This window comes from Sceloporus occidentalis, unplaced genomic scaffold (genome assembly GCF_023333645.1).
Source record: "Sceloporus occidentalis isolate IW3139 unplaced genomic scaffold, rSceOcc1.0.p SCAF_46, whole genome shotgun sequence".
NCBI classification, from domain to species: Eukaryota; Metazoa; Chordata; class Lepidosauria; order Squamata; family Phrynosomatidae; genus Sceloporus; species Sceloporus occidentalis.
The window spans coordinates 2,058,796-2,084,757 of record NW_028317026.1 but is presented as its reverse complement, the minus strand read 5'-3'; the positions used below and the strand labels follow the sequence as shown (position 1 = coordinate 2,084,757).

Sequence of the window (25,962 nt, the reverse complement as noted above, 5' to 3'; positions counted from 1 at the left end):
ATAATCTCCTGAGGTAGGTCTTCAAGCACGCTATGTTCTCTGGCTGGTTTATCAGTAATACGGGACATCCTCTTCACGACTGTGGCTAAAAAGTGTTCCTACCTGCTGTATGAAGATGCCCACCCCCTGTTTGAAATCTATTAAGGGGCCCTTGAGCGCACCAAAGCCCCTAAGTGCTAGATGAGTAACCCACAAGGAGTTAATACCTGGGTCATGGTTAGATATTAGAGGTTGTGTATGATGACGTCAGTGGGTGACATGGATTAACCCGACCCGCTGTGTCCGGGAATGACCAGCAGTACCTGGCAGTTGGTCTGCCGATGGTACGCCATGTTGCAATGTTTAGATGGGACCCTGCAGCTGGCTTAAGTGGTTAGGTGATTTATTGACGATTAACTTTATTCTGCTTGTTTTCAATAAAGTACGTTGCAGCATTAAGGTAAATGAATGCTGCGGCCATTTCTAAATCTAAGTTGGGCAGCTGTCATTTATTGTGTGTGTTTGTTTAAGGTCATATATTTAAGGTCATATGTGTTATTTAAGGTCATATCAAACGACTGTCACCACATTGCATAGGCAGTGCAAGGGGCAAGATTGGTGGTAGAATTAGTGCATAGAAAGTGTTAAAGTCCCACCATTTGAAATTGGGGGGGGGTAGATGACAATACACCATGCAGGGCCAGCCATTCTCACCGGAGACATTTGCTAGGGATGGTCCTTCACAACAATTACTGTGTTGAACAGTGGCGTAACAAAATAGCCAGAGCCCCCCTGCCACACTTGCAGCTGGTGCCCCAAGCTTCTACCCCACACACAAACAGAGTTGTGGTCCCCACTGGAAAGTGCAAGATACACCGATCATCTGTAACATTATAGACAGTGACAGGTGAAGTGAATAACACGGATCATCTTGTTATCCCAGGAAGTGGGATATATTATGCAGCAAGTGAACATTTTGCCCTTAAAATTGTGTGTTAGAAGCATAAGGATCTGAGTGACTCGTTATGAGGGCTAGACAACTGGGTCAGAGCAAACTGCAGTTATTGTGGGGTGTTTCTAGTCTGCAATGATCAGTAAAAGTGATCCAAAGAAGGAAAAGCAGTAAACCGGCGACAGGGTCATGGGCAGCCAAGGCTCATCGATGCACGTAGGGGTTGAAGGCTGTCCCGTGTAGTCAAATCCTGCAGGCGAGCTACTGTAGCTAAAACTGCTCAAAAAGTTAATGCTGGTTCTGATAGAAAGGTGTCAGAACACACCGTTGCAGTTTGTTGCGTATGGGGTTGCATAGCCGCAGAGGAGTGTGCGTAAGAGCAGGACCACAGAGCAATGGAAGAAGGTGGATGCATCTATGGAGGCCACACCACACAGCTCACAGGACTTAAATGATCTGCTGCTAATGTCTTGGTGCCAGATACCATAGCACAGGTGACAAAAAAAGCCACAATATTAGGCAGGTGCTCCTGCTACAAAAACTACTGGAAAAATACACTTGTCTGCTGAACTATCTTTTTTGATTTACGGGACTAAACCATATGTTGTATACTACATTACATTAAGTCTAAAAGTGTCGGCAGATTCCGTAGCACTTTCTCGCTCTATACCTTTCCATGTTGTGTCCATCTTAAAAAATAAACACTGGTATACCAGAGCCCCAGCATTAGGGGCTGCCAAGTGGGTCTTCCCCAATACCAGATGCTTCAGTTGCCTGAATCCTAGAACACCAATCCTTTTCACGGGATTTTATTTTATTTCCTGAACTCATACCAATTAGCATGTGAGCACTGCCAGGGAGCTGAAAAACTTTCACCGGTCTACAAAAGAAGGGATCCAGGTGACTTATGTAATAGCAGTGATGTGTGATTGGTAGATGTGATAAGACTGAGTTGTGATTGATAGGTGTGATGGACCTTAGCTGTGATGTGTAATATATGATACGTTTACCTTCCTGTGTCCAGGGCTGTGTCATGGATCTTCCCGCACCTGCATCCTCCGACAGGAGTTGCTCGTCTCCTGCATACTACTAGCCTATGTCAAAGTTTGTTGTAGAAATTTTTTGTGTGTTTTTGTTTTCACACATATTGTATTTTAGGTATGAATTTACAGCTTCCAAACAATGCCAAACAAGACCCCAATATGTGTTTAGCAACATCTTCCAAGACGTTGTAGCGTCTGATACAGTCACAGGCTCTTTCAATGATGGAACCGTTGTAGCGTCTGATACAGTCTCGGGCTCTTTCACTGATGGAATCTTTCTGGCTTCTGATACAGTCTTGGGCTCTTTCACTGATGGAATTGTTTTAGCCTCTGATACAGCTTCGGGCTCTTTCACTGATGGAATCGTTGTAGCATCGGATACAGTCTAGAGCTCTTTCGCTGATGGAATCATTGTAGCCTCTGATACAGTCTCAGGCTCTTTCACTGATGGAATCATTGTAGCTTCCGATAGTCTCGGGCTCTTTCACTGATGGAATCATTGTAGCCTCTGATACAGTCTCACGCTCTTTCATTGATCGAACTGTTGTAGCCTCTGATACAGTATCGGGCTCTTTCACTGATGGAATCGTTTTGCACGGGGGGAAAAAATGAGGAAAGCATCCCCCATTTTCACCATTTCATTGGTTTCTGATTGGACAATACAAGTTGTGTTACATTTGGGTCAACAAGTAATACAGCATAACATCCATTTAATCAAAAATGCAAATAAATTGTCTTCAATCATCATTTTAATATTAATAAATTAGTATTTCTAATAAATAACGCACCGCCTGATATAATTTAACCGAAGCAGCTGGATACAAACCAACATGTGTGGCTGCAAATGTCCTCCAACTAACTACCTGAACTGCCTGATTACAACGTGTGAATACACCAGAGGTCTGCTGACATAAAATGCCTAATATACCATATTTTCCTCTGAAGGGACAATTAGCATACTTATCCTGAAAACTCCACCAATCACCATATTAAAGGACAGTAGACATATTTCCACTTTCTTCATCCCACCAAATACAGTGCACACTTTCTGCTGCTTTGGTCCACTTAATAAAAGTTAAGTGTTTCGGGCAGGGTGGTTTTTGAGGTAATGTTCCACAGCTAGTGCTGCATTTGAAGAGAGCTGATAAGTATAATGCAAGTTAAATCATACACTTGAGTACAGTACAGTGATTAGTGTTGTATTGGGTGTTTTTTTAGTGCCCTGTAAATGTTGATTGGTTTATTGGATCATTACAAGTGCTTTTCCATTCACCATGTAAGTGCTGCATTAGGTCACTAGGGGGAGCTGCTCACATAGGGAAGAGGCTCTGCATTTATTAATGCCATTCCAAAATATAAAGGTGCAACAAGGGAATATGGACCAGGTCTTTTGCAAAAGAAAAAATCATTTGCAGTATTTTGGCTTTTGTGAAAAAGTGATTTTTTTTTAATTGGTCTTAGGTTTTTCCACCCAAGCAAATATTTGAATTTAAAGAATGATTCTCATTTGACATCTACTAAACCTCTCTAGTCTGTCCATTGTCCCTGATATAATGACCTTGATCAAGGTCTTAGATTCAGGATAGCTGTATGCCTGGCCCGTGCATATCTTTTAAAATACCCTAACTATATTAGTCCCTACCACTTCTGATGGGTGGTTGTTCCATTTAACTAACTTTTTTGTTCAAGGGCCTTCTCCCTTTTCTTCCACTCACCCTTACAAACTCTAAATAACATAATTAGGATAAAGCCACCACTAAAAAGGCAAGATAAAGTAGTCATTAAAGGGCAAACTAATTTAATGGAAAGAAATAATCACTCAAATCTTTAAAGTAAGTATACAGTCGTGGCCAAAAGTTTTGAGAATTACAATACTTTTGAGAAGTATTGGTCTTCACAAAGTTTGATGCTTCAGTGTTCTTAGATATTTTTGTCAGATGTTACTATGGTATAATGAAGTATAATTACAAGCATTTCATAAGTGTCAAAGGGTTTTATCAACAATTACATTGTTTATTCAAAAAGTCAATATTTGCAAGGTTGACCCCTCTTTTTCAAGACCTCTGCAATCCTCCCTGGCATGCTGTCAATTAACTTCTGTCAGGGTTTCGGCCTACCTGCACTGGCTTTCCTCCTCATGGCTCTCTGTTTGTTAGGCCGCGCCCCCTTCCTTTTCCAACTTTATGTCCTAGTTAACCCCTCCTCTTCCTGCAGGCTGTGACTATATTAACCAGCTAGTTCAGTTGCTGGTTGCCCTTTTGTGGTTCTGGACCTGTGAGTGCGTGCTTCCTTCCAGTGTTTGATTCTTGTGTATGACCCGGCCTGTCTGACTCCCATTCTGGTGCTGACTCCTGCCTGCTTTTGAACTACGTGGATTTCTGACCTTGGCTTGTATGACTACCCGTTCTGGCTCCTGACCTTGGCTTGTTCTACGACCACCCGCTTGTCTTATGTTTTGGATTCTTGTTATTTTTTATTTTAATAAACATTTTGACCAGTACCTTTTTGCCTCCGTCCTGATTCACTGGTACCCTGACATTACGAAAGGGCCATGAATCCTGATGGTACTGGTACTTTTCCTGTTCCTACAGTCTTCACCCGGTTAGACCAACAGGATCACAGGTTGGACCAGTTGGCTGCTGCAGTACAGACACTCCTTAACCGTACAGCGCATTTGGAACCACCACCTGCACGACCTATAGCTCCAGCTCCTTATGTTGTTCCTGCACCAGCTGTTGCAGCTGAACCACTGGCTCCCAGAGGCATGAGTGGTACTGCTCCTCTGCCCCAACGCTATGGAGGGGACCCCACCCAGTGCCGTGGCTTTTTGAACCAGGTTGGCATATATCTCGAATTGGTGCCTCAGGCTTTTCCGACCGAGCGGGCCAGGGTTGGTTTCCTGATCTCACTACTAACCGACAAAGCTCTAGCATGGGCTAATCCACTTTGGGAGGCGAATCGGCCTGTTGTGCAAAATTATGCAGAGTTTGTGGTTTCTTTCCGTAGAGTCTTCGACATTCCGGCCCGCGCTACCTCTGCTGCCAAACACCTTATGTCCATACGCCAGGGGACTAGAACTGTGTCTGATTATGCGATTGAGTTCCGTACCTGGGCAGCAGAGGTCGGGTGGAACAATGAGGCTCTAGTGGCTGCTTTCTTCCATGGTCTGAGCGATTCCATTAAGGATGAAGTAGCAGCTAGGGATCTCCCTACTGACCTCGAAGCCTTAATCACCTTCCTGACCCTTATTGATACGAGGCTTAGGGAGAGACCCTCTTTCAAGGAACGCCTGAGGAGGCATCCTTTTAGGTTGGCGCCAACCTTTTTGAACCCACCCGTTCCTCCCTCTCCTCCCGCGCCTCCTGTGGATGTCCTGCCGGAGGGCGTTGAGCCCATGCAGTTGGGGGCTACCCGGCTCTCTGAGGCCGAGAGAGCATACCGTAGGAGGGAGGGCCTATGTCTTTACTGTGGCCAAAGTGGGCATTTGCTACGTTCCTGCCCAACTCGCCCGGGAAACGCTCGCACCTAGGGTCTGGTCGGGGACACACTCTAGGTGGGCTTACCCGGTCCCCTAACATTTTCAAAAACAAGCCTCTAGTTACGGTTGTTTTGTCATGGCCAGTGGCTTCGATTGTTACTAAAGCGCTCATAGACTAGGTGCTGCCGATGCCTTTATTGACACCTCCTTTGTGGCTAACCATTGTATACCTGTTATTAACAGGGAGAAGCCCTTGGCCGTCCAGGCTATTGATGGTAGGCCTCTACAGCCTTCGCTCATTACCAAGGAGACTATTCCTCTCTCCATGTCCATCGGGGCTCTCCATCAGGAGAAGATCCAGTTCCAGATGATCTCCTCTCCTTACTTTCCTGTGGTGTTGGGCTATCCGTGGTTACAAAAACATAATCCTACCCTCGACTGGCGGCAGTCTGAGGTGTTAGCCTGGTCGCCTTCTTGCCAAAAGGAGTGTCTTTGCGAAGTACTGATGCTACCCGGGTGTTGCCACAAGGATACAAGGACTATGCTGATGTCTTTGACAAAGTTCGGGCTGGTTCCCTACCTCCCCATAGGTCCTATGATTGCGCCATAGAACTCCAGCCAGGCGCTGCTCCTCCTCGTGGTCGAGTCTACCCATTGTCAGTTGCTGAGAATAAGGCAATGGAGGATTATGTCTCCGATGCCCTGGCTAGGGGATTTATACGTAAATCCACTTCCCCCGCTGGTGCCGGCTTTTTCTTTGTAAAAAAGAAGGGGGGTGAACTTAGGCCCTGTTTTGATTACAGAGGTCTGAATAAAATTACGATCAAAAATGCATATCCAATACCGTTGATCACTGAGCTTTTTGATCGGTTAAAAGGGGCCAAGCTGTTCACCAAGTTGGATTTACGTGGGGCCTACAATTTGGTACGCATTAAGCAAGGACACGAATGGAAGACAGCATTTAATACCAGAAGTGGGCACTATGAATATCTGGTTATGCCTTTTGGCTTATGCAATGCCCCTGCTGTCTTCCAGGAGTTTATCAATGACGTACTCAGAGATATGCTACAGGAGTGTGTTGTTGTATACCTTGACGATATACTCATACACTCGCCTTCTCTCGAGACCCATGTCAGTGACGTCAAACGTGTCCTCCAACGCCTCAGAGAGAATGGTTTATACTGTAAGTTGGAGAAATGCGAGTTCCATAAAAACCAGGTTGCATTTTTGGGCTATATTATTTCCGATAAGGGCTTTTCTATGGACCCTCAAAAGGTTTCTGCGGTACTTAATTGGCCTCGTCCTGTTGGTCTTCGGTCTGTCCTACGCTTCCTCGGTTTTGCTAATTATTACCGCAAATTCATACGCAACTTCTCTGATTTAGTCAAACCCATTACTGACCTCACCCGAAAAGATGGTGATCCTTTACGATGGCCTCTGGTTGCGATTCAGGCGTTTGAGGATTTGAAAAAAGCATTCGCGTCCGCTCCCGTCTTGGTCCACCCAGACCCGACACTACCATTCATCCTGGAGGTAGATGCGTCTGAGACAGGAGTAGGCGCCCTTCTGTCTCAACGTCCTAAACCTGAAGGCCCACTACACCCGTGTGGCTTCTTCTCAAAAAAACTCTCTCCAGCCGAATGCAACTACGAGATTGGTGATAGGGAACTTCTGGCTATAATTCTAGCACTCAAGGAATGGCGTCATCTCCTTGAGGGGACCACGACACCTGTTTTGATTTTAACAGATCACAAGAATTTGACCTACCTCTCCGAGGCCAAAAGATTGACTCCTCGGCAAGCTCGGTGGGCCTTATTCCTTTCCAGGTTTAATTTTCTGGTATCTTACCTCCCGGGCTCGAAAAACGTACGTGCGGATGCTTTATCTCGACAATTCACTTCCTCTTCCAGAGAAGAAGTGCCTCCGACACCGATTATTCCTCCCGATCGCATCCTGGCAAGCATCCGTACCAGTCTGACCTCCCCATTGGGGGAGAAAATCCTGGCTGCACAAAATCAGGCTCCACCGTGCACACCGCCTGGCAAGTGCTACGTACCTGTTCCCCTCCGACATTCCTTGTTGCGCACTTACCATTGTTCTAAGGCCGCGGGCCACCCTGGTAAGAATCAAATGATTTGGGGTATGACCCGTCAGTTCTGGTGGCCCAAGATCCGTAATGATATTAAGGAATTTGTTGCCTCCTGCCAGACCTGCGCTCAAAGTAAAGATCTCAGGCATCTTCCTGTGGGTTTACTGCAACCTATTCCCAATGGCGAAAGACCCTGGACACACATTTCCATGGACTTCATTGTGGAACTTCCTCCCTCCCAGAACAATACTGTCATTCTGATGGTAGTGGATCGGTTCTCCAAGATGTGCCACTGTATCCCACTTAAGAAACTCCCGTCTGTGCAAGAATTGGCAAACGTCTTTACGAGGGAGATCTTTAGGCTGCACGGAATACCTAAAGAAATAGTCTCGGATAGAGGGAGTCAGTTTGTGTCTCGCTTTTGGCGTGCCTTTTGTCTCCAGTTGGGGATACGCCTTTCCTTTTCCTCGGCCTACCACCCACAATCTAATGGAGCCGCAGAGCGCTCGAACCAAGGCTTAGAGCAGTACCTTCGATGTTATATTTGGGATCATCAGAACAACTGGTCTGACCTGTTGCCTTGGGCGGAGTTTGCTCATAATAGCCATGTATCCACCGCCTCTGGTCTCTCGCCTTTCCTGGTAAACTACGGGATGCAACCTACCATGCTACCCGATAGCTTTCCACCCCAGAGCATCCCTGCTCTCGAGGACCGTCTACGCGAACTCCGATCCATGTGGGCACGGATCAAGGACTCACTCCAGTTATCAGCACGACGGTACAAGCTCCAGGCTGAACGCAAACGGCTTCCGGCTCCTTCCTACCAGGTCTGGGAGAGGGTTTGGTTATCCTCTCGCAATCTGAACCTCCGGGTTCCCTCTCACAAACTGGCCCCTCGTTTTGTGGGTCCCTACCGTATTCTGCGCAAGGTTAATCCGGTGGCTTATGCCTTAGATCTTCCTCCCAACATGCGTATTCCGAATGTCTTCCATGTCTCGCTGCTGAAACCACTTGTTTGCAACCGATTCACTGCTCCTCGCCCTCGCCCGATTCCGGTTAATGGTCATGACGAATATGAAGTTCAGTCTATCATCGATTCTCGTGTGTCCAGGGGTCGCCTGCAGTATTTAGTTCATTGGAAAGGATACGGACCTGAGGAACGATCTTGGGTGCCTGCCCAGGATGTTCATGCCCCTAGACTGGTACGAGCCTTTCATACGCATTTCCCCTCTAAACCTGGTCCCTCCCCCCGGGGGAGGGGTCGTTAGGGGAGAGGTACTGTCAGGGTTTCGGCCTACCTGCACTGGCTTTCCTCCTCATGGCTCTCTGTTTGTTAGGCCGCGCCCCCTTCCTCTTCCAACTTTATGTCCTAGTTAACCCCTCCTCTTCCTGCAGGCTGTGACTATATTAACCAGCTAGTTCAGTTGCTGGTTGCCCTTTCGTGGTTCTGGACCTGTGAGTGCGTGCTTCCTTCCAGTGTTTGATTCTTGTGTATGACCCGGCCTGTCTGACTCCCATTCTGGTGCTGACTCCTGCCTGCTTTTGAACTACGTGGATTTCTGGACTCCTGACCTTGGCTTGTATGACTACCCGTTCTGGCTCCTGACCTTGGCTTGTTCTACGACCACCCGCTTGTCTTATGTTTTGGATTCTTGTTATTATTTTATTTTAATAAACATTTTGACCAGTACCTTTTTGCCTCCGTCCTGATTCACTGGTACCCTGACAACTTCTGGATCACATCTTGACTGATGGCAGCCCATTGTTGCATAATCAATGCTTGGAGTTTGTCAGAATTTGTGGGGTTTTGTTTGTCCACCCGCCTCTTGAGGATTGACTGCAAGTTCTCAATGGGATTAAGGTCTAGGGAGTTTCCTGGCCATGGACCCAAGACTTTGATGTTTTGTTTCCCGAGCCAGTTATGGCAAGGTGATTCATCGTGGTGGAAAAGGCATTGCTTGTCACCAAACTGTTCATGGATGGTTGGGAGAAGTTGCTCTTGAAGGATGTGTTGGTACCATTCTCTATTCATGGCTGTGTTCTTAGGCAAAATTGTGAGTGAGCCCACTTCCTTGGAAGCGAAGCAACCCAACATATCAATGGACTTAGGATGCCATGTTGGCATGACACAGGACTGATGGTAGCGCTTACATTGTCTTCTACGGATAAGTTTTTTCCAGATGCCCCAAATAATAGGAAAGGGGATTCATCAGAGAAAATGACTTTAACCCAATCTTCAGCAGTCCAATCCCTGTACCTTTTGCAGAATACTAGTCTGTCCTTAATGTTTTTCCTGGAGGGAAGTGGCTTCTTTGCTGCCCTTCTCCAGGCCATCCTCCAAAAGTCTGCACCTCACTGTGCATGGAGATGGACTCTGCCTGATGCCATTCCTGAGCAAGCTCTGCACTGGTGGCACCCCAATCCCACAGCTGAATCAACATTAGGAGATGGTCCTGGCACTTGCTGGACTTTCTTGGGCATCCTGATGCATTCTTTGCAACTGAACCTCTCTCCCAGAAGTTCTTGATGATCTGATAAATGGTTGATTTAGGTACAATCTTACTAGCAGCAATATCCTTGCCTGTGAAGACCTTTTTTTGACAAAGCAATGATGACAGCATGTGTTTCCTTGCAGATAACCATGGCTAACAGAGAAAGAACAATGATTTCACGCACCACCCTCCTTTTAAAGCTTCCAGTCTGTTATTCTAACTCAATCAGCATAACAGAGTGATCTCCAGCCTTGTCCACGTCAACACTCTCATCCGTGTGAACGAGAGAATCACTGACATGTCAGCTGGTCCTTTTGGGGCAGGGCTGAAATGCAGTGGAAATGTTTTTTTTATTAAGTTCATTTTCATGGCAAAGAGGGACTTTGCAATAGATTGCAATTCATCTGATCACTTAGTGCTGCATGTTCTTCCCAAACAATTCAACTTTAGTTTCATCAGTCCACAAATCATTTTCCCAATTGCTCATTGGTAAACTTCAGGCGAACAGTGATGTTAAATTAGAGACCAACTACTTTCTCTGTTGTGTACTGTGCCATGAACTCCATGCCTGTTAAATGCTTTGCGTATGGTAGACTCAAGTACAAAGATGTTAACCGATTCCATTGATTCCTTCAAGCCTTTAGCTGTTACTCTGTTTCTTCTTGGCTGGGTGCCCACTTGTAGGGAGACTACCCACTGTACTAAATAGTCTCCATTTATAAACCGTTTGTCTAATATGGACTTTTTTTTAGATTCATTTGTAGCCCTTTTAGCTTCATACAAATCTTGGTTGTAGATTTGTCTGAAGCTAAAAAGAGCTACAAAGTGTAGCTCTAAAATACATCTCCTATCTTGTTTCATTGGACTCCAGGTTTGCTAACTCCTGACTCCAATTAGCTTTTGTGGTTCATACGTTTTCCAACCCACACTGTGCATGTTTAAATAATGTATTCAATATTGACAAGAACAATACAATAATGTGTGTGTTATAAGTGAAAACCATTTTTTTTGTTCATTATTGTAACTTAGATGATCATATAATATTTTAAGGGAAGACCTACTCAGAATCCCTTGCGCTATAGGATTTCTGTGGAGAAAAACACAGGCTTGCCTGGTGGATGTAAGTTAGTGTTTGCCAAAGCTTACTTTTTACATAAATGTTGGTAATTTCAAAGGGTTCACTTATTTTTTCTTGCCACTGTATATATATAAGGTGGCATTTTTAATACATAAGGTGGCATTTCTAGTACATATACTTAGGGGCAGACTGGCCAAGTGGGGGAATTGCCCCTCATACTGGATCAAATTCTTTACACAGAATTGGTCGACTTGTAATGGCAAGAGGTTAGTGGGGTCTACTAATGCAACAGGCTCCATGCAAGGCAAGTGTCTGTTAAAATTCTCTTACCTGCAAAGATCATAACAGCTCCCCTACCTACATCTCCTCATTTGTTTTGAAATAGACACCTTGTAAAAAGGAAGGCATGACTGACAACCAACTGTATGCCAATGAAGTGAAATGGTGTTATGATGCGGAGATCCAATGGGCAAAGCCTCTCTATACAAGACCTTAAAATGGTCTCAAACATTAATGGAGATTCTTCTCTGCAGAGCACATGGCAAATCAGTTAGGACATTTGGTCACCTTCCACTCCCTCCCCCAGTGCAATGTCCTTTCCCTTTTCTATCACCTTGGTCTCTAAGGGTCACTGGAGAAGATAGGTTACCAGGGGAGTGTCCAGCAGAAGGAGGACTTATTGTATTTATAAAGTCCTGCCAACTCTCTCTCTCTCTGAGTCTGCGTGGAGATGATCACAAGGGAGTGGTAATTGTATCACGTGTTTACAGGCTTATCCTGCTGTTTCTTTGTTATTTCCATTCAATCAATGAATAGATAGTTTGGTAACAGCATATACTAATTTATAGTAATTTGTATATGTATTGTTAGTTTGTTTAGCCTCTCTTAATAAATATTGTTAATTGCAGAAAACAAGGAGTGTGGACTTTACACTCAATAGTTAGTGGTTATTGATAGCATAACAGTGTATATATATATATATTCATACATTAAATGTTATTCAGTAATCACAGTAAGATACAGACACATTTTTATATTTATAACACACCTATTCAGTCCCTCCGCTCATCTGATGATCTTCACCTTCCTTTTCTGTAAGATCCCTAATGCCCTACTCCAGCTTATCAGACTCTGTCCTAGGCTTCAGTCATTCAGAAATTACCTTAAAATCAGCTTCTTCAGGGAAAGCAACTGACTTATAAATTCCCCACCTTCTGCTTACCACTGTCAACTTTCCTAGCCTTACTTGTGCTGTTGGATGTTTCCTGCCATACCATTTACTCTTATGTTAGTCTAGTAATATAAGTTACTAAAACTACACTTGTTACAGGATACGTTTGGAGGATAGGGGTAGAGAACCTCCGCCATTTTGCCGGAAGATAATCTCCAGTGAAGTCCTCTCCCCTGATTGAGCGAGTGAACGAAAATGAGCGTCAGAGAGTGAGAGTAAATTTGGGTGGCAAACAACAAATTGCGCTCCCAAAATTAAAATGACCAAATGAGTCCAAAAAGAACAGGCAGGGAACGGAATTCCTTGTCCGAACACCAAATGGGCCAAAAACTAATCAAAAAATTCCTCTGAATAGTATTTTGGCCCAATTGGCACGTCTAGTAACTAGAGCTGTGACAGTTTTAGATAGATATTGGTAGTAATTCATCTGTGATTAACATTTGCAAGCATCCCATTTTGCAATTAATGTTACTCTCGGACTGGCAAAATTTTATATTTGTTTCTCTAGGGTGTCAATCTTATTTGTGTGGTAATACTATAAATGGTAGGGGGACAAACTATATTGATCATATTCCATTTCTTTCAAGGGGACCCTCAAGATTTTATCTAGTAGTATCACAATAATATTGGTTTTCAGTTTTAAAATGTTTTTACATAATGCTTTCAGGCAGCTGCATATTAGGGATTTCTTCTAGCCTTGTTATCTTAAACCAATCTACTAAGCAAACACCCTGACGCCTTATAATATTGCCTTGTGGTAAACAGACTGGATCATTAATCACCCAGCCGGACATCCGGACTAATAAAAGTCTGTGGAGGAAAAGATTTTCAGGGTATTAACTCAGTGGGGGGTTTGGGCAGGGAAAGTCACCCAAAATATCCCACAACGGGGCAACAATGGCTGCCTCCAGATCTGGAAATAAAGGAAGTTTATTGGAACACAATGAAAGGAAATCCACTTTTCTTCAATGCTAAACCGCATTACAGTGTGATATACTGTATAACACTGCATTTAATTAAATATGACTCTTTAAGTGTCAACCAAAATGTGGCCCTTTAAAAGAACCGTGATGTTTGTATAAATATATATGGACACTCTAGCCATCATATGCACTTTTATATCCATCTTCATCAGTGTTACAGGTTTGCTCAGAAGAGTCAGAATTGTATGTGCTACAACAACGATTTATACCAGGTCAAAGGTATGACCCAACGAGGGGGGTTCTGGTATTGTGAGTGGGAGTCCAATATGCAGAAGGCAGGATCCATGGGCCTGGTCTGATGGCACAGGTGCCGAGGCAGATCAAGATGGCAAGTAGGCATGGGAAACCAAAGGGAAGGGCAGGGTCTTTGGACCGATCATAATACATAGTAAAATCAAACATAGAAAAAATAAAAATCTAAAACTTAGTGCCAATTTATAACAGGTTTAATAAATGTTTAAATCACAATATAAAATAATGTATTTTTATCACACTCAATTTCCAAGAAAGACATCAAGGAAGAGACCACTTTCACAAGCATATAACAGCACCTTTTAAAAGTATTTTTTTTTTATCAAAACAAGCATTCTCTTGTCCATCCATGGAAAATAAGGCTTTATTTTTTAAATACAAAAATAAGCTATTTAATTATATATATTTTTTTAAAAGCTCAATTTAAGTCACCTTTTGGTATCAAGAAACAGTAGGCTAGAAATAAAACGACATACTGGTTGGATTATTATTAAGGGTGAAATGTTGACCTGTGCTCCCTGTTATGAGTTTGGTTAATTGAGCATATAAACACACTATACAGAGACATTACATACAAGAAGAAGAAAAAATAAAATACAAATCACGTACAGAAATGTAAATACATATTATTGCACACTTCGAAAGAATACTTCATTTTATTTTTAATCTGTTGGAACCGATAATTTCCTGTGGTCATCGCTGAACATGTCTCTTCTGTGGGGTAAACTAATAGGCTTCGGAGTTGAGCATTCAGTAGGAAATTATCACTTCAAGTCATTACGCAGAAAAGCAAAACATATAATCGTAGAATGAAAAAAGACAGAAGGTAAATTCAAATGAGAGTTAAGCAAACACCAGCCCTATAAAAACATGTTGGCATCAAATTTAAGTCTTACATCTCATAACGTTGCAGTATTGTTGTATTTGCCTTCAAGAATTATCCGTAACTGATTTATTTAGGATATCGTATATACTTAAATAAATTATAAGCTTTCTTTACGAATGTAGAATAAACCCTATCCCTAGTATGCATCACAATATATAGGAGTCAAAGTCCCAAAAAGTTAACCGAAATATATAAAAAAATGACGAGACAGAAAGGGGGGTAGTACGGGTAATGAGGCGTTGTGATATATGGTGTACACAGAAGCCAGCACTGCAACACCACTAACAGTAATAATCAATGTATTCATTACTCTGACTCTATAAACGATAATGTACCTTGTGGTTCTTTTTTAATATGTTAAAGTCGCATGAGTATAACGTGGACCCTTAGGGCATGACCTCTTCTGAATATATCAAATATTTACATTAATGAGGTACTAACCCTCTGCAAATAGTAACAGAGAACAATAATTTCAAGATCTGTTTCATTCTCCCTGTTTCCAACAGTTCTGCTTTATAACTGGGTGAGCTGGAATCATTTTTGTTTAGAAGACTTTGTATATGTTGGTATCCATACTTTCAAACTGGAGGCACTATACTAAGACAGTTTTCCCGCCACGAGTCCATGTAGTACCCCCAACAACATACAAGATAGATTCAAAACTTTAGTTACTGTAGTCAATAACTGCAATAACCAGTAGTGAATACAAGTTCTCATGTTGACTGTAGTAATAAATATTCATTTGACTGTAGGAATAAACTATTCGCTAAACTTGCCAGCTAGGGGGGAACTTGACAGCACTCAACTTGAGTTAAGCTGGAGACCTTTTTATCACAACACAACTTATCATTTCCGGGAAGTGGCATATAGATAGACTGTCTCAGCATCTTTAACCGATTAACTTTTTTGCAAATATCATCTATGTTAAATGGAAAACAAGCCTGCATTGTCAGTGCTACTCCAGAACATATTACTAAACATTCTAGTACTGCCTTGAGAAATGTCTATCACATAGCCAAAATGTATACTACTGCTAAACAGGAAGACAAACAGAATTAATAAAGAATGTTGTATGATAAAATAGGACTGTGAGTGGTACGTCAATGTGATGTTCTATGCACCCTTTTAAAAAAGCTATGGTTCTTCTATGCGCTTGCTGTGGACATTTCAAGCATGCCCTCATCTAAAGGAAGCATGATGATATTGTTCCAGCTTTAGGGACCCTCATAAAAAACTAGCAATGTACTGGGAATAACACTGGTTTGTAGTGTAAATTTTACTTGTATTAGAGGACAACACTTGTAGAATATTTAATTGTAATTGCTAGATTAAAGCCTTTTGGCACTCTTAAGCTTGACTTTTCATAATAATAACTACCACATGTAAACTACACAAGTTAAACTCTGGGCATTCTCTAGGCCAAGCCTGCTCTTTGATGAAACTGAACCTATTACTTTGTCAGAGGAAGAGATAACCTAACATTGAGACACCTGACGTACTGTTACAGCACCAGGTTTTGGAAAGAAATTTTAGACATCTGCAAGCTGCCACTAATGTATACCAACGCTAAAAGAAACTCCATTTTCTGGAGTCAATGTGACCCACACACCTTGATGTATACCAAAACCATCATTGTAATGGCACAAATCAATTGCTATATAAATATATTCTATATTTTGCAACCTTGACATAAATGTAATACTTGCCAAAAAAAAAAAGGGACGGGGCACAAAATTGACTGTGATGCTTCTGTATCCCCATTAAAATATTTTTTTTCAAATTAAATACATAAAACTTGGTCCACTTCATTGTTTTTGTTAAATAAGAAAATATTCCTTTGGTTAATTTAGAGCATAACAGTTTGATTCAAATAGCATTCAAAGTTGCCTTCTGCTTTCATGACAGTTCAGGTGGATTTTTCATTGTCCTCTCCCGTCTTTTGAACCCGCGAATACTTTTTACATGAGAACTTGAAGCAACCGAGAGGCCAAGAGATTGGCCAGGCAAAGCTGCATGGAATACAGGCCTGAACGTTCCTTTCAAAGAAGTAAAACACTGGGAACCACCAGGCACGGGAAAGGAAGTTTGTTGCGGATGAAGTCTTCAATGCCTACAAAAAGACAACATTAATAAACAGATTTTATAGAAACATAAAATTTGATAGCAGATCATTTGGTCCATCTGGTCTGCCCATTTTTACTGATGTAGACACTCCTTGGTCTTGTCTTAGAATTAGGATTGCCCTATGCCTATCCAATGCATATTTAAACTAATTAATTGTATTAGCTTGTTCTATTTATCTATCACCATCTCAGTAAAATAAAACTCCCTTACATTAAAAAAAGAAGGGCACAGACACCTTCCATTACATACTTCCAATGAAACTGAACCCATTAAACCATTATACAGCATAGTTGGAGTATGTCTTCATTCAGTTTCTTTATTGATATAGCTTTGCAATGTTTAAAAGCTCTCATGGCCTTCCCTCTGAAGGTGTTCTACAATTTGGAGAATATATGGTCTCCAAGCTTGTGGACGTGTACCCCACAGGCAACGTTTCTCTCAGTTAACCCCTTAAGGACAATGGGCGGTCCCTAAACCCATTGAAAACAATGCATTTTGAGCCCGTACATGTACGGGCTTTGTTATTAAGGGGTTAAGATCTACACGCAATACTAATTATCCAATGCACAACATATGGCAATTTATAGAGTTTACCATCCTCTCACCTTTTCATTAGCCATGGCATGATACCACCAGAATAGCCTTGTTGTTATAAAGTAAGCAACGACGACATCCACTGTATAGTGTTCGTGAGCTACTAAAATGCAGACCACACCAGCTGCACTTAAAAGCCAGCAGATTAGGTGATACCACCAAAAGTGACGAGGAGAATCTGCGAGAGAAAATATTTTCAGCTATCAAAATTACAAGTCTTACAGGGGTAAAGGAATAAACATTTCAAGGACCAAGTGATACCCAAGTAGATGGGCCTGCCAAATATTTGTATAATTTCGGAGACAGACATATTTAGGCTCTACTGTGTTGTAAGACCCAAGTAGAAGGCATCTCTGTAGTGTTCTGTATAGCATTCTCAAAACTGCACACCGTAATAATTTTTTTTAGGAACAAAAGTTTTCTGTCTTGGAACTTTCCAGGTGAGGTGCAGTTTCCTGAGGACCGTGTGTTAAAGGTGTGCAGTGCCTTTAAATTAAGTCTACGGAGGGTATGCTGACCTGGCACAGCCTCCACGGAGTAAACTGGCTGATTGGGGAGATCAAAGATTCAGATAACACAATACTGAGGTCTGGCCCCAAGTCTAGGCCAGGATACATCCCTGGTCAACTCCTCTTTTCACACAACTGTACATGCGCAAGTTTCTCTCAACATTTTTGACCTAAGGGTAGTGATTTATGTATCTGAGTAAGGCATAATGTATTTTGTTTAGACAATTTAATTACATTTGCAAGCCAGCATTGGATGGAGGCAAGTACATAAATGTTTGCCCTACGCTGAACAAGAGAGGCTTTCAAGAAACTGGGGATGGGGTAACAGACCAAGTGTATAAAGAGTATTCCGATAACTCACTTTATGCATTTTGATTAAAAAAAAGAAGAAAAGGTTGATTATAAAGGTAATACTAGGTCATCATATGCATTAAAGTGCATACAACGGCTAGTGTGCCATGTTTAAGAACATATGAGTCATATTTACACAGTGTATACACAGTAAAACAAACTATCATGTGATACTGATATAACACATGGTAATGCACAGTAAAAAAGTCACTTCATTGTTTACACACAAGCAAATTTGTGTTACATTTGCCAAACTGGGATTTACCCTTTCAAGGCCAAGTGTGTTTCATACCATAAAGACCAGAGCTGTTTGCTAAGTTAGCATGCTTGCTCAACCACGATTCCCCCCCCAAAAATAAAAATAAATAAAAATAAATAAATAAATAAATATATATATATATATATATATATATATATATATATAGACAAGCAGGGCTTTCATTTGAAACCATATTCATACCGATATCATTCATGCAGAAACCCCCACCCTCCCTAATTCTTCTCCCTATGCAGCAGCCTAGGTCACAATGCTCCTGGGAGTAATAGGATAATGCATCACGTATTTTTGACATTTTTGTGGCGTGTACAAATGACATTTTGTCTTAAGGGAATAGTAGTCTCATCATCATCTGTTCCACGTGAGTAATGAGAGTAAATCAGAAAAACGCTCCAATAATAACAGTATCCCTCCCAGCTTATGCAGGACTATAAAAAGAAACCATTACAGCATTTCGCATCCTGAAGCTAAGAGCCCCGATAATCAATTTGGCTTCCACAACACTGTACTCGCAATGATACAGGATGCTCTTTAAATGGTATTCTGGTTTTATCAGAAAATAATTTGGAGGAAATCAGACACAAGTGCCAACCTCATTATGACCAGAAAAGGATTAAATGCGTTGCTAATATAATCCAGCCTCTCAGAACATAATACGTTTTAAAAAAAATAATTAATTTACTGTCCTTTTTTTCCCCAATGTCTTTCACTGCGTTGCTTTGTATTTATTGAAATACAACTTCACGCAGTAAATATTATATGGTTCACTCTTATGGGAGGGGTGTAGGCCAGAACCAGACAGGATCCACTAAGAAACATGATCAGCATACCTGGGAACTCTCCGGGTTTGACACGGAGATTGCCGGGTGAGCGCTGCTGCGGGTCTTGACATGCCCCGCTCCACGCCCATTTTTCCCTTTACATAGGGGTGTTCCCCCACTGACACCGCCCACCGACGTCAGCAGGAACTCCCCTGACGTCGGCGGGGCCGCCCACTGATGTCGGGCTAACGTCAGTGTGCAGTCCTGGCCGCGTCCCGCAAGGGAAGGCTCCGGGTAGCCGGAGCTGAGAAGTTCCCAACTATGATGATCAGCACTCAGATAAATGTCAGTCTCTACTGCAGAGAATGACTTGGCAGCTCAGGCATCAACTCGATGGTACTAGAAGCTGGCCAAAACATCAATTCGGACCTGGACCATCCCTCATCATTTTTGACTTGCTAAGATCTAACTAACATCGGGATGAAGGAATATAAAGTCATCTACACTATGTTTTCGCATACTTCTGTGTAAATGCCTTTCGACACTTTGATGCTTTGAGTATGTTGTTATTTCTCCATACCACATATTCACAGGGATACGACCGAACAGCCTTCTATTGGAACTTACATTCCTTGATGAACAAGTAGGTGAGAGTCAGAATGACGGTATGTCCGCTGTACAAGAAGTCTCCACACAAGATGTGAGAGCCTGTAATGGTAAGGCCACCTCCGGATATCAATCGGAGGATCCTCTGTGCTTTAGCATATGAATCGCCGTTCAGCTGAAATTAAAAGAAGAAGGATTACAGGTGATTAAACTACTTTATTTATTCAATTTCAACTTGCGCACTCAATGTTCAAACAACAAAAAAAAGGCACATTACTGTTCTGCTGCTTTTGCCAAGATTCTGTTATCTCCTATACTTTTACTATAACACTGTTGGGTTCATCTCTGAAAAGCTTTTTTATTCTGTATTTTTATTGAATATACATTTTACTAGGGCTGAAACAACGAATCGATAAAATCGATAATAATCGATAACGGAAATCGTTGTCGACGATTTCCGTTATCGATTAATCGAGTGATCGATTCGTTGTTGGAGCACTCGGCTCCTTTTACTTACCTCCGCGAGCGTTCCCCGCTTCCGCTACACGCTCTGCACTCTCCGCCTTCTTTTAGTTGCGTGTGGCTCCGTTCGCACAGAGCGGTTCGCTCTGTGCGAGTGGCTCCGTTCGCACAGAGCGGCTTGCTCTGTGCGAGTGGCTCCGTTCGCACAGAGCGGTTCGCTCTGTGCGAGTGGCTCCGTTCGCACAGAGCGATTCGCTCTGTGCGAGTGGCTCCGTTCGCACAGAGCGGTTCGCTCTGTGCGAGTGGCTCCATTCGCACAGAGCGAACCGCTCTGTGCGAGTGGCTCCATTCGCACAGAGCGAACCGCTCTGTGCGAGTGGCTCCATTCGCACAGAGCGAACCGCTCTGTGCGAGTGGCTCCATTCGCACAGAGCGATTCGCGGGGGTGGGGGTGGGGTTTCAGGGGATGCAGGGCAGAGTGGGGGTGGGGGGGGCAGGCCAGGGTAGGAGACTGAGTGCAGGGCAGAGTGGAGGTGGGGATGCAGGGCAGGGTGTGAGTGTGGGGGCAGGGCAGGAGACTGGGTGCAGGGCAGAGTTGGAGACTGGGTGCAGGGCAGAGTGGGTGCAGGGTGTGAGTGTGGGGGCAGGGCTGGGTGCAGGGCAGAGTTGGAGACTGGGTGCAGGGGCACAGTGCAAAGTGCTGGGTGCAAAGTGCCAGTGCTGGGTGCAAAGTGCCAGGGCTGGGTGCAAAGTGCTAGGGCTGGGTGCAAAGTTCTGGGTGCAAAGTTCTGGGTGCAAAGTGCCAGGGCTGGGTGCAAAGTGCTGGGTGCAAAGTGCCAGGGCTGGGGCAAAGTGCTGAGTGCTGGGTGCAAAGTGCCAGGGCTGGGTGCAAAGTGCCGGGTGCAAAGTGCTGGGTGCAAAGTGCCAGGGCTGGGTGAAAAGTTCTGGGTGCAAAGTGCCAGGGCTGGGTGCAAAGTGCTGGGCGCAAAGTGCCAGGGCTGGGGCAAAGTGCTGAGTGCTGGGTGCAAAGTGCCAGGGCTGGGTGCAAAGTGCTGGGTGCAAAGTGCTGGGTGCAAAGTGCCAGGGGTGGGGCAAAGTGCTGGGTGCAAAGTGCCAGGGCTGGGGCAAAGTTTCTTGAACAGTAATAGTCCACCTCTTTTCAGAATGTTTGGGGTTATTTTGTTTCATAAATATTGTGTTTGGGTTCTTGTACTTTGAAAATATTGTTTTTTTATTACATCATAACAAAATAAGAATGTTAATGTAAATTTTAAGTTGTTTTTTAACATCCAGTTCATTAAATTATTTTAAATAAACAAAAAATTTGCATATTGTTTTTTTTTATCCGATTAATCGATTAATCGAAACAATAATCGGCCAACTAATCGATTATTAAAATAATCGTTAGTTGCAGCCCTACATTTTACAGAGAATGAAAGCTCCATAATAATAAGGGAGGCAAACAACATGAATAAAAAAAAATAAAAAAATATTCATGGACTATAGGGAGAGTCGAGTTTCAGCTCCTTGTTTTTAAAATATGTTATGAAGAGATAACTGCTGTGAACTTCTGTTGCAGTAAGAGCTTGACTAGCCCTGTATAGTGTATAGTTAAATCAGTGACATTTCTCCAAAGTCTCGTCACCCATTAAATTATGCATTATACAGGACCAGCTCAGCACTTTACACTGGAGGGTGGAGAAACCGTAATTCTTCTGACAACTCTTGCTTTAATGAATAGGAAGAATGCAGAATAACGTAACACAATGTGGCACATAATGGTCAAATATGTACATCTAGATATTTTATATAAAACCCCAAAAAGTGCGAATTGTGTTTTGTAACTAACCGTACATAAATAATGAACAACAGAATGAAGCATATGTTGCCAGAAAGAGAGCTGCCCATTATTATTATAGACAGTCTTGATCGTGTAACCTCTGTTTTATCAACAGCTATTAATGGCAAATCATCTGACCCGGATAGGCAAACAACACCTTGCACTTTTCACCACCCTAGATAATTAAAGCAACAACCTTAGCATACATCCCCTGCATGTTACAATCAGAAGACGCCTGTAGGGCTGTTCTTCAATGGAGGAGGTTTCACAAACTCATATATAATCCTTTGTTTACTCCATTAAAAAAACAGGGCCTTCTAAACCTGCACAATTCCAGATTAGCTACTAGTATATTGGCAATTTCATAATATACCAATAGTAACAAATTCAGGATTTGGTGGCAATTTAACCAATATTAAAAATGGTGCCCTCCCTCCATTCTCATATGTAAATTAAGTGGCTGCATAACTGTGTATGTATATGCATTGTATGTGTGTGAATGAGACAATGGTCCAGAATTCTAGAAATGAATGTTGTTATTCTGATGAACAGCCAAGGATTTGCTTATGAACTGGTAACTGTCACGTTTGTATTTATTTAGATTTCATTATATTTTAACATTGTCGACCCACAGCTCCACCTGCCCAAGACTTTAATATGCCTTCATATGTATCTTCCAGGGCAATGATGTCATATAGAGATATTTAATGACACAGAGGTTGTAGGACGTACAGGTGAAGAGACTCAGGACCCAAACACTTTGTCCTCTTTTCCAACACCCATTGGGGAAGGTCCTTTTCTATTCCATCATGACTGTGCCCCAGTGTACAAAACAAGGTCCATAAAGGCATGGTTTGCAAAAATTCCCCACAGAAACACGCCAAAATCTTGTGGAAGTCATTCCCAGAAGGGTGGAAGCCGTTATAGCTGCAAAGGGGGACCAACTACATATTAATGTCTATGTATTTAGAATGCAATGTCATAAAAGTCCCTGTTGGTGAAATGGTCAGGTATACCCTACCAGTAAAAAAGCTATCCCCCCCAGATTTTTAGGGGTTCCTACGCCCATGATCAAGGACATGCCATTTCTTTACATCCAGACAGCGTAGGATAGTGTATTTTACAACATGAGATGAAACCGATAAACAGGTATAACTTTCAGCACAAATACAACTGGCCAGAGTTCACATTTATGAAGTGTTAATGGCTTCTGACTGCTTCTATTGTACACTGCGACCAGAACTGGGTTCTCCATAACATCTAAAAAGGATACGTTAATACAATATATGGCGTACTAAAGTAATAGAATTCCATATATTGACTCATTGTATCTACAGGTTTTAATATTAAACCTAGGGCGTTATAAAGGTGATGAGCGGCTTGCACGCATCTCCACAGCAATCACTGTATACTAAAAGCATACTCATAGTTTACAAAACCGAAAATCCAGAAACTCTTTCCTTCAGCACCATCTTTTAGAATACCACTAAGGTTAAGTGTTCCCGCATTTAATAAGATCGAGTAGATGGTTTGGTACTCTTACCTTTGGGGCACACTGGAAGTGCAATCCAGGCACTGGAAGGGTTGTGACATACATGGTAATGCATCTGTACAAGTATAAAGTGCCAATAATAAAAAAATATCTGCGTCCAACAATTGATCTGCAAGGAAAAACACCAGACACGTTAGACGTGGTGGAAGAGAGAGGTGAAACCTTTGTAAAATGATTGCAGAAATAAAATAGCTTTGGGCTGAAAAGGGTCCCTCAAGTAGATTCTGGCCATATTTTATATAGTAGTTATATTGAGAAGAAAGAATAGCCTTGAGTATCTCTACCAATTTTGCACAAAGTTCCAATAGAAAAGTCCATAAAATGAACCGAAGCATTTTGCAGTTAAAAATCGTAATAACTGCAAGTATATATGAACAATTAAGAGACAATCTAACCAATCATGAAGAAAGAGGGATACCCAAGAACAAAATGACAAAAAGCATATAAAAGACCAGACCACACAACCACATGAGAAAAGTGTTAAGAGAAAATACTACAAATAGCAAGTGTAATAGTCATACATGTCTCCCAACAGCTTTAGAGGATGTGGATAAAGGCGCGGATAGGGTGGAGGACTTTACTGAGATATACGATAGATATATTTATAGAACTTTCTAAATATGCAAGAATAGTGCATGTATTACATAATTTATGCATACTTTTGAGTACTTTAGGGCTATAAAAACCTACTCGTAACCAACAAGCATTCTGAACTCCTAAAAAATAAGCCTGTTAGATCTATTACTACCTTCCATGTTTTTATTGGCATCTACCACTTTTGCCGACAGTTCTAATTTGGTCACAAGTGACTTCCTGGAGGCACTGGACAGGACAAATGCAAAAAGCAACTGGGGCAGAAGCATTTAGGTAGAAAAACTTAAGTTAGCATCCTTATTTCTTCTTCAGCGTAGATGCGTCACTGAAGTGACATATAAGTAAAACAATGCTCATCATACTAACTGTGCCCATCTTGTAGGAGAAGCTTCATCATGTATAGCTAAGCCTTTCAGTGCTTACCATGTATGTGGTTGACAAAGTAGACCGAAGATGCCAATCATATACCGTGTACATGGTGGCACTGTAGGGTGTCCTATGCGCAATCTCTTTTCAGTGTGTAGCGGGGCTGAGCCATCTGGCAGCCATCTTCCCCCTCACTGCGCAACTCTTGCATGGGTAACTTTGTTGACTGCTCCCTATAACTTATAATAAAGGTGAATGTAGCCAGGTCAGGGTATTACATTATCTTGCTACTGGCTCTTAATGCAGATTAAGCTGCATCACTATACCACCACATAACATGGATAGGGTATGACATTATATAAAAGCTCCCCTAGTGTCACCACTACATTAAGCCTCAATAGCGAAGGAGAGAACGCTGGCAACTAAGCAGCTGCCTGGAAAAAAAAATTTAAATGGTAATTTTTAGCGAATGACAGTTAATGGAATCCCAGAAGGGACTGGAATATGCTACATCAGAACATCTGCCAAACTCCTTCAGCAGTGATCACATCGCTCCATGGAACTCAGTAGAGATAGGATCTTAACTGCCATTATTCAAATGACTATGCAGAATATGTCCTCCACCAGTACATCAACAGAAAAATACTTTGTTGCATTTATAAACGGGATGAATTGTAATATTTGGAGTATAAATATACAGCTATACCTACTTGTATCTCAAGAAAATCCATTGGATTATCCAAATTCCAACCAGAATCATTCCATTTATTTCTGATACAGAAAAGGCCCATGTCACCCTGTCAATGTAGTCAAAGAACTTGTCTGGCAGTGGAGGGCTCACCTCCTTTGGAGGTACTCTCTCATGTACCACTGTAATCATGACAGTGGTGAGAACCATGTTGAATAATGCGTAAACAAAGGCAATGCCAGTTTTCCACCATTCCAAAGGGAATTTGTTCCTAGTATCTGCTGGTATAGCAATCTGAATGTAGTCCGGATACTTCTTAGCTCCTTTTCGCAGGCCATTGGGCATACTTTTGGGTTTAATCTTAACATTTTTGTCATCTTCACTATTGGATGAAATGGATCTGGGGAAACCATTGGGCACTTCACTGTCCTGAGACACGGTATATTCTTCAATCTTTGTCGTCTCAATGCCATCCATTTGTGCAAAAAGCCTTATAACAGTTTCTTTGAAATACCGGGCAATGTACGATCATAAACTTTGTTCCAAATGAAGATATTTCAAATTCCAGATAACTGAAAAACGATATGATTATATTTTAGTGCAGAAAGAGAGGCCACTTATTAGGAAAATGTTTTCTTCTTTCTCTTCCTTGTTATAGACAAATCTACAAAAAAGACATAATAACAAGACACTTATTCTAAACACAAAAGCAATTTAAATGATTTTCAATACACAATAAGCACTACAGTACAATTTTCCTGAATTCAATGTTCGG

At 42.3% G+C, this 25,962-nt stretch overlaps 1 protein-coding gene across 1 annotated transcript; it reads right to left on the bottom strand.

The window, feature by feature from the left end:
- Window positions 1-16,369: 16,369 nt before the first annotated feature.
- On the bottom strand, window positions 16,370-25,664 carry LOC149289317 (phosphatidylcholine:ceramide cholinephosphotransferase 2-like). Its single transcript, XM_089490764.1, has 5 exons — window positions 25,210-25,664; window positions 23,531-23,648; window positions 19,707-19,860; window positions 17,193-17,359; window positions 16,370-16,573 (listed from the first exon to the last, which is right to left on the bottom strand). Exons 1-5 carry the CDS (start codon window positions 25,662-25,664, stop codon window positions 16,370-16,372), a joined length of 1,098 nt encoding a protein of 365 aa, XP_089346890.1.
- Between the last annotated feature and the right edge of the window lie 298 nt (window positions 25,665-25,962).

Coding starts and splice junctions, on each gene's coding strand:
- LOC149289317 (XM_089490764.1), bottom strand. CDS start 25,664: ATGGATGGCATTGAGACGACAAAGATTGAAGAATATACCGTGTCTCAG. Junction 19,861..23,530: donor ACTTCCAGTGTGCCCCAAAG/GTAAGAGTACCA, acceptor TTTTAATTTCAG/CTGAACGGCGATTCATATGC. Junction 16,574..17,192: donor ATGCCATGGCTAATGAAAAG/GTGAGAGGATGG, acceptor GTCTTTTTGTAG/GCATTGAAGACTTCATCCGC.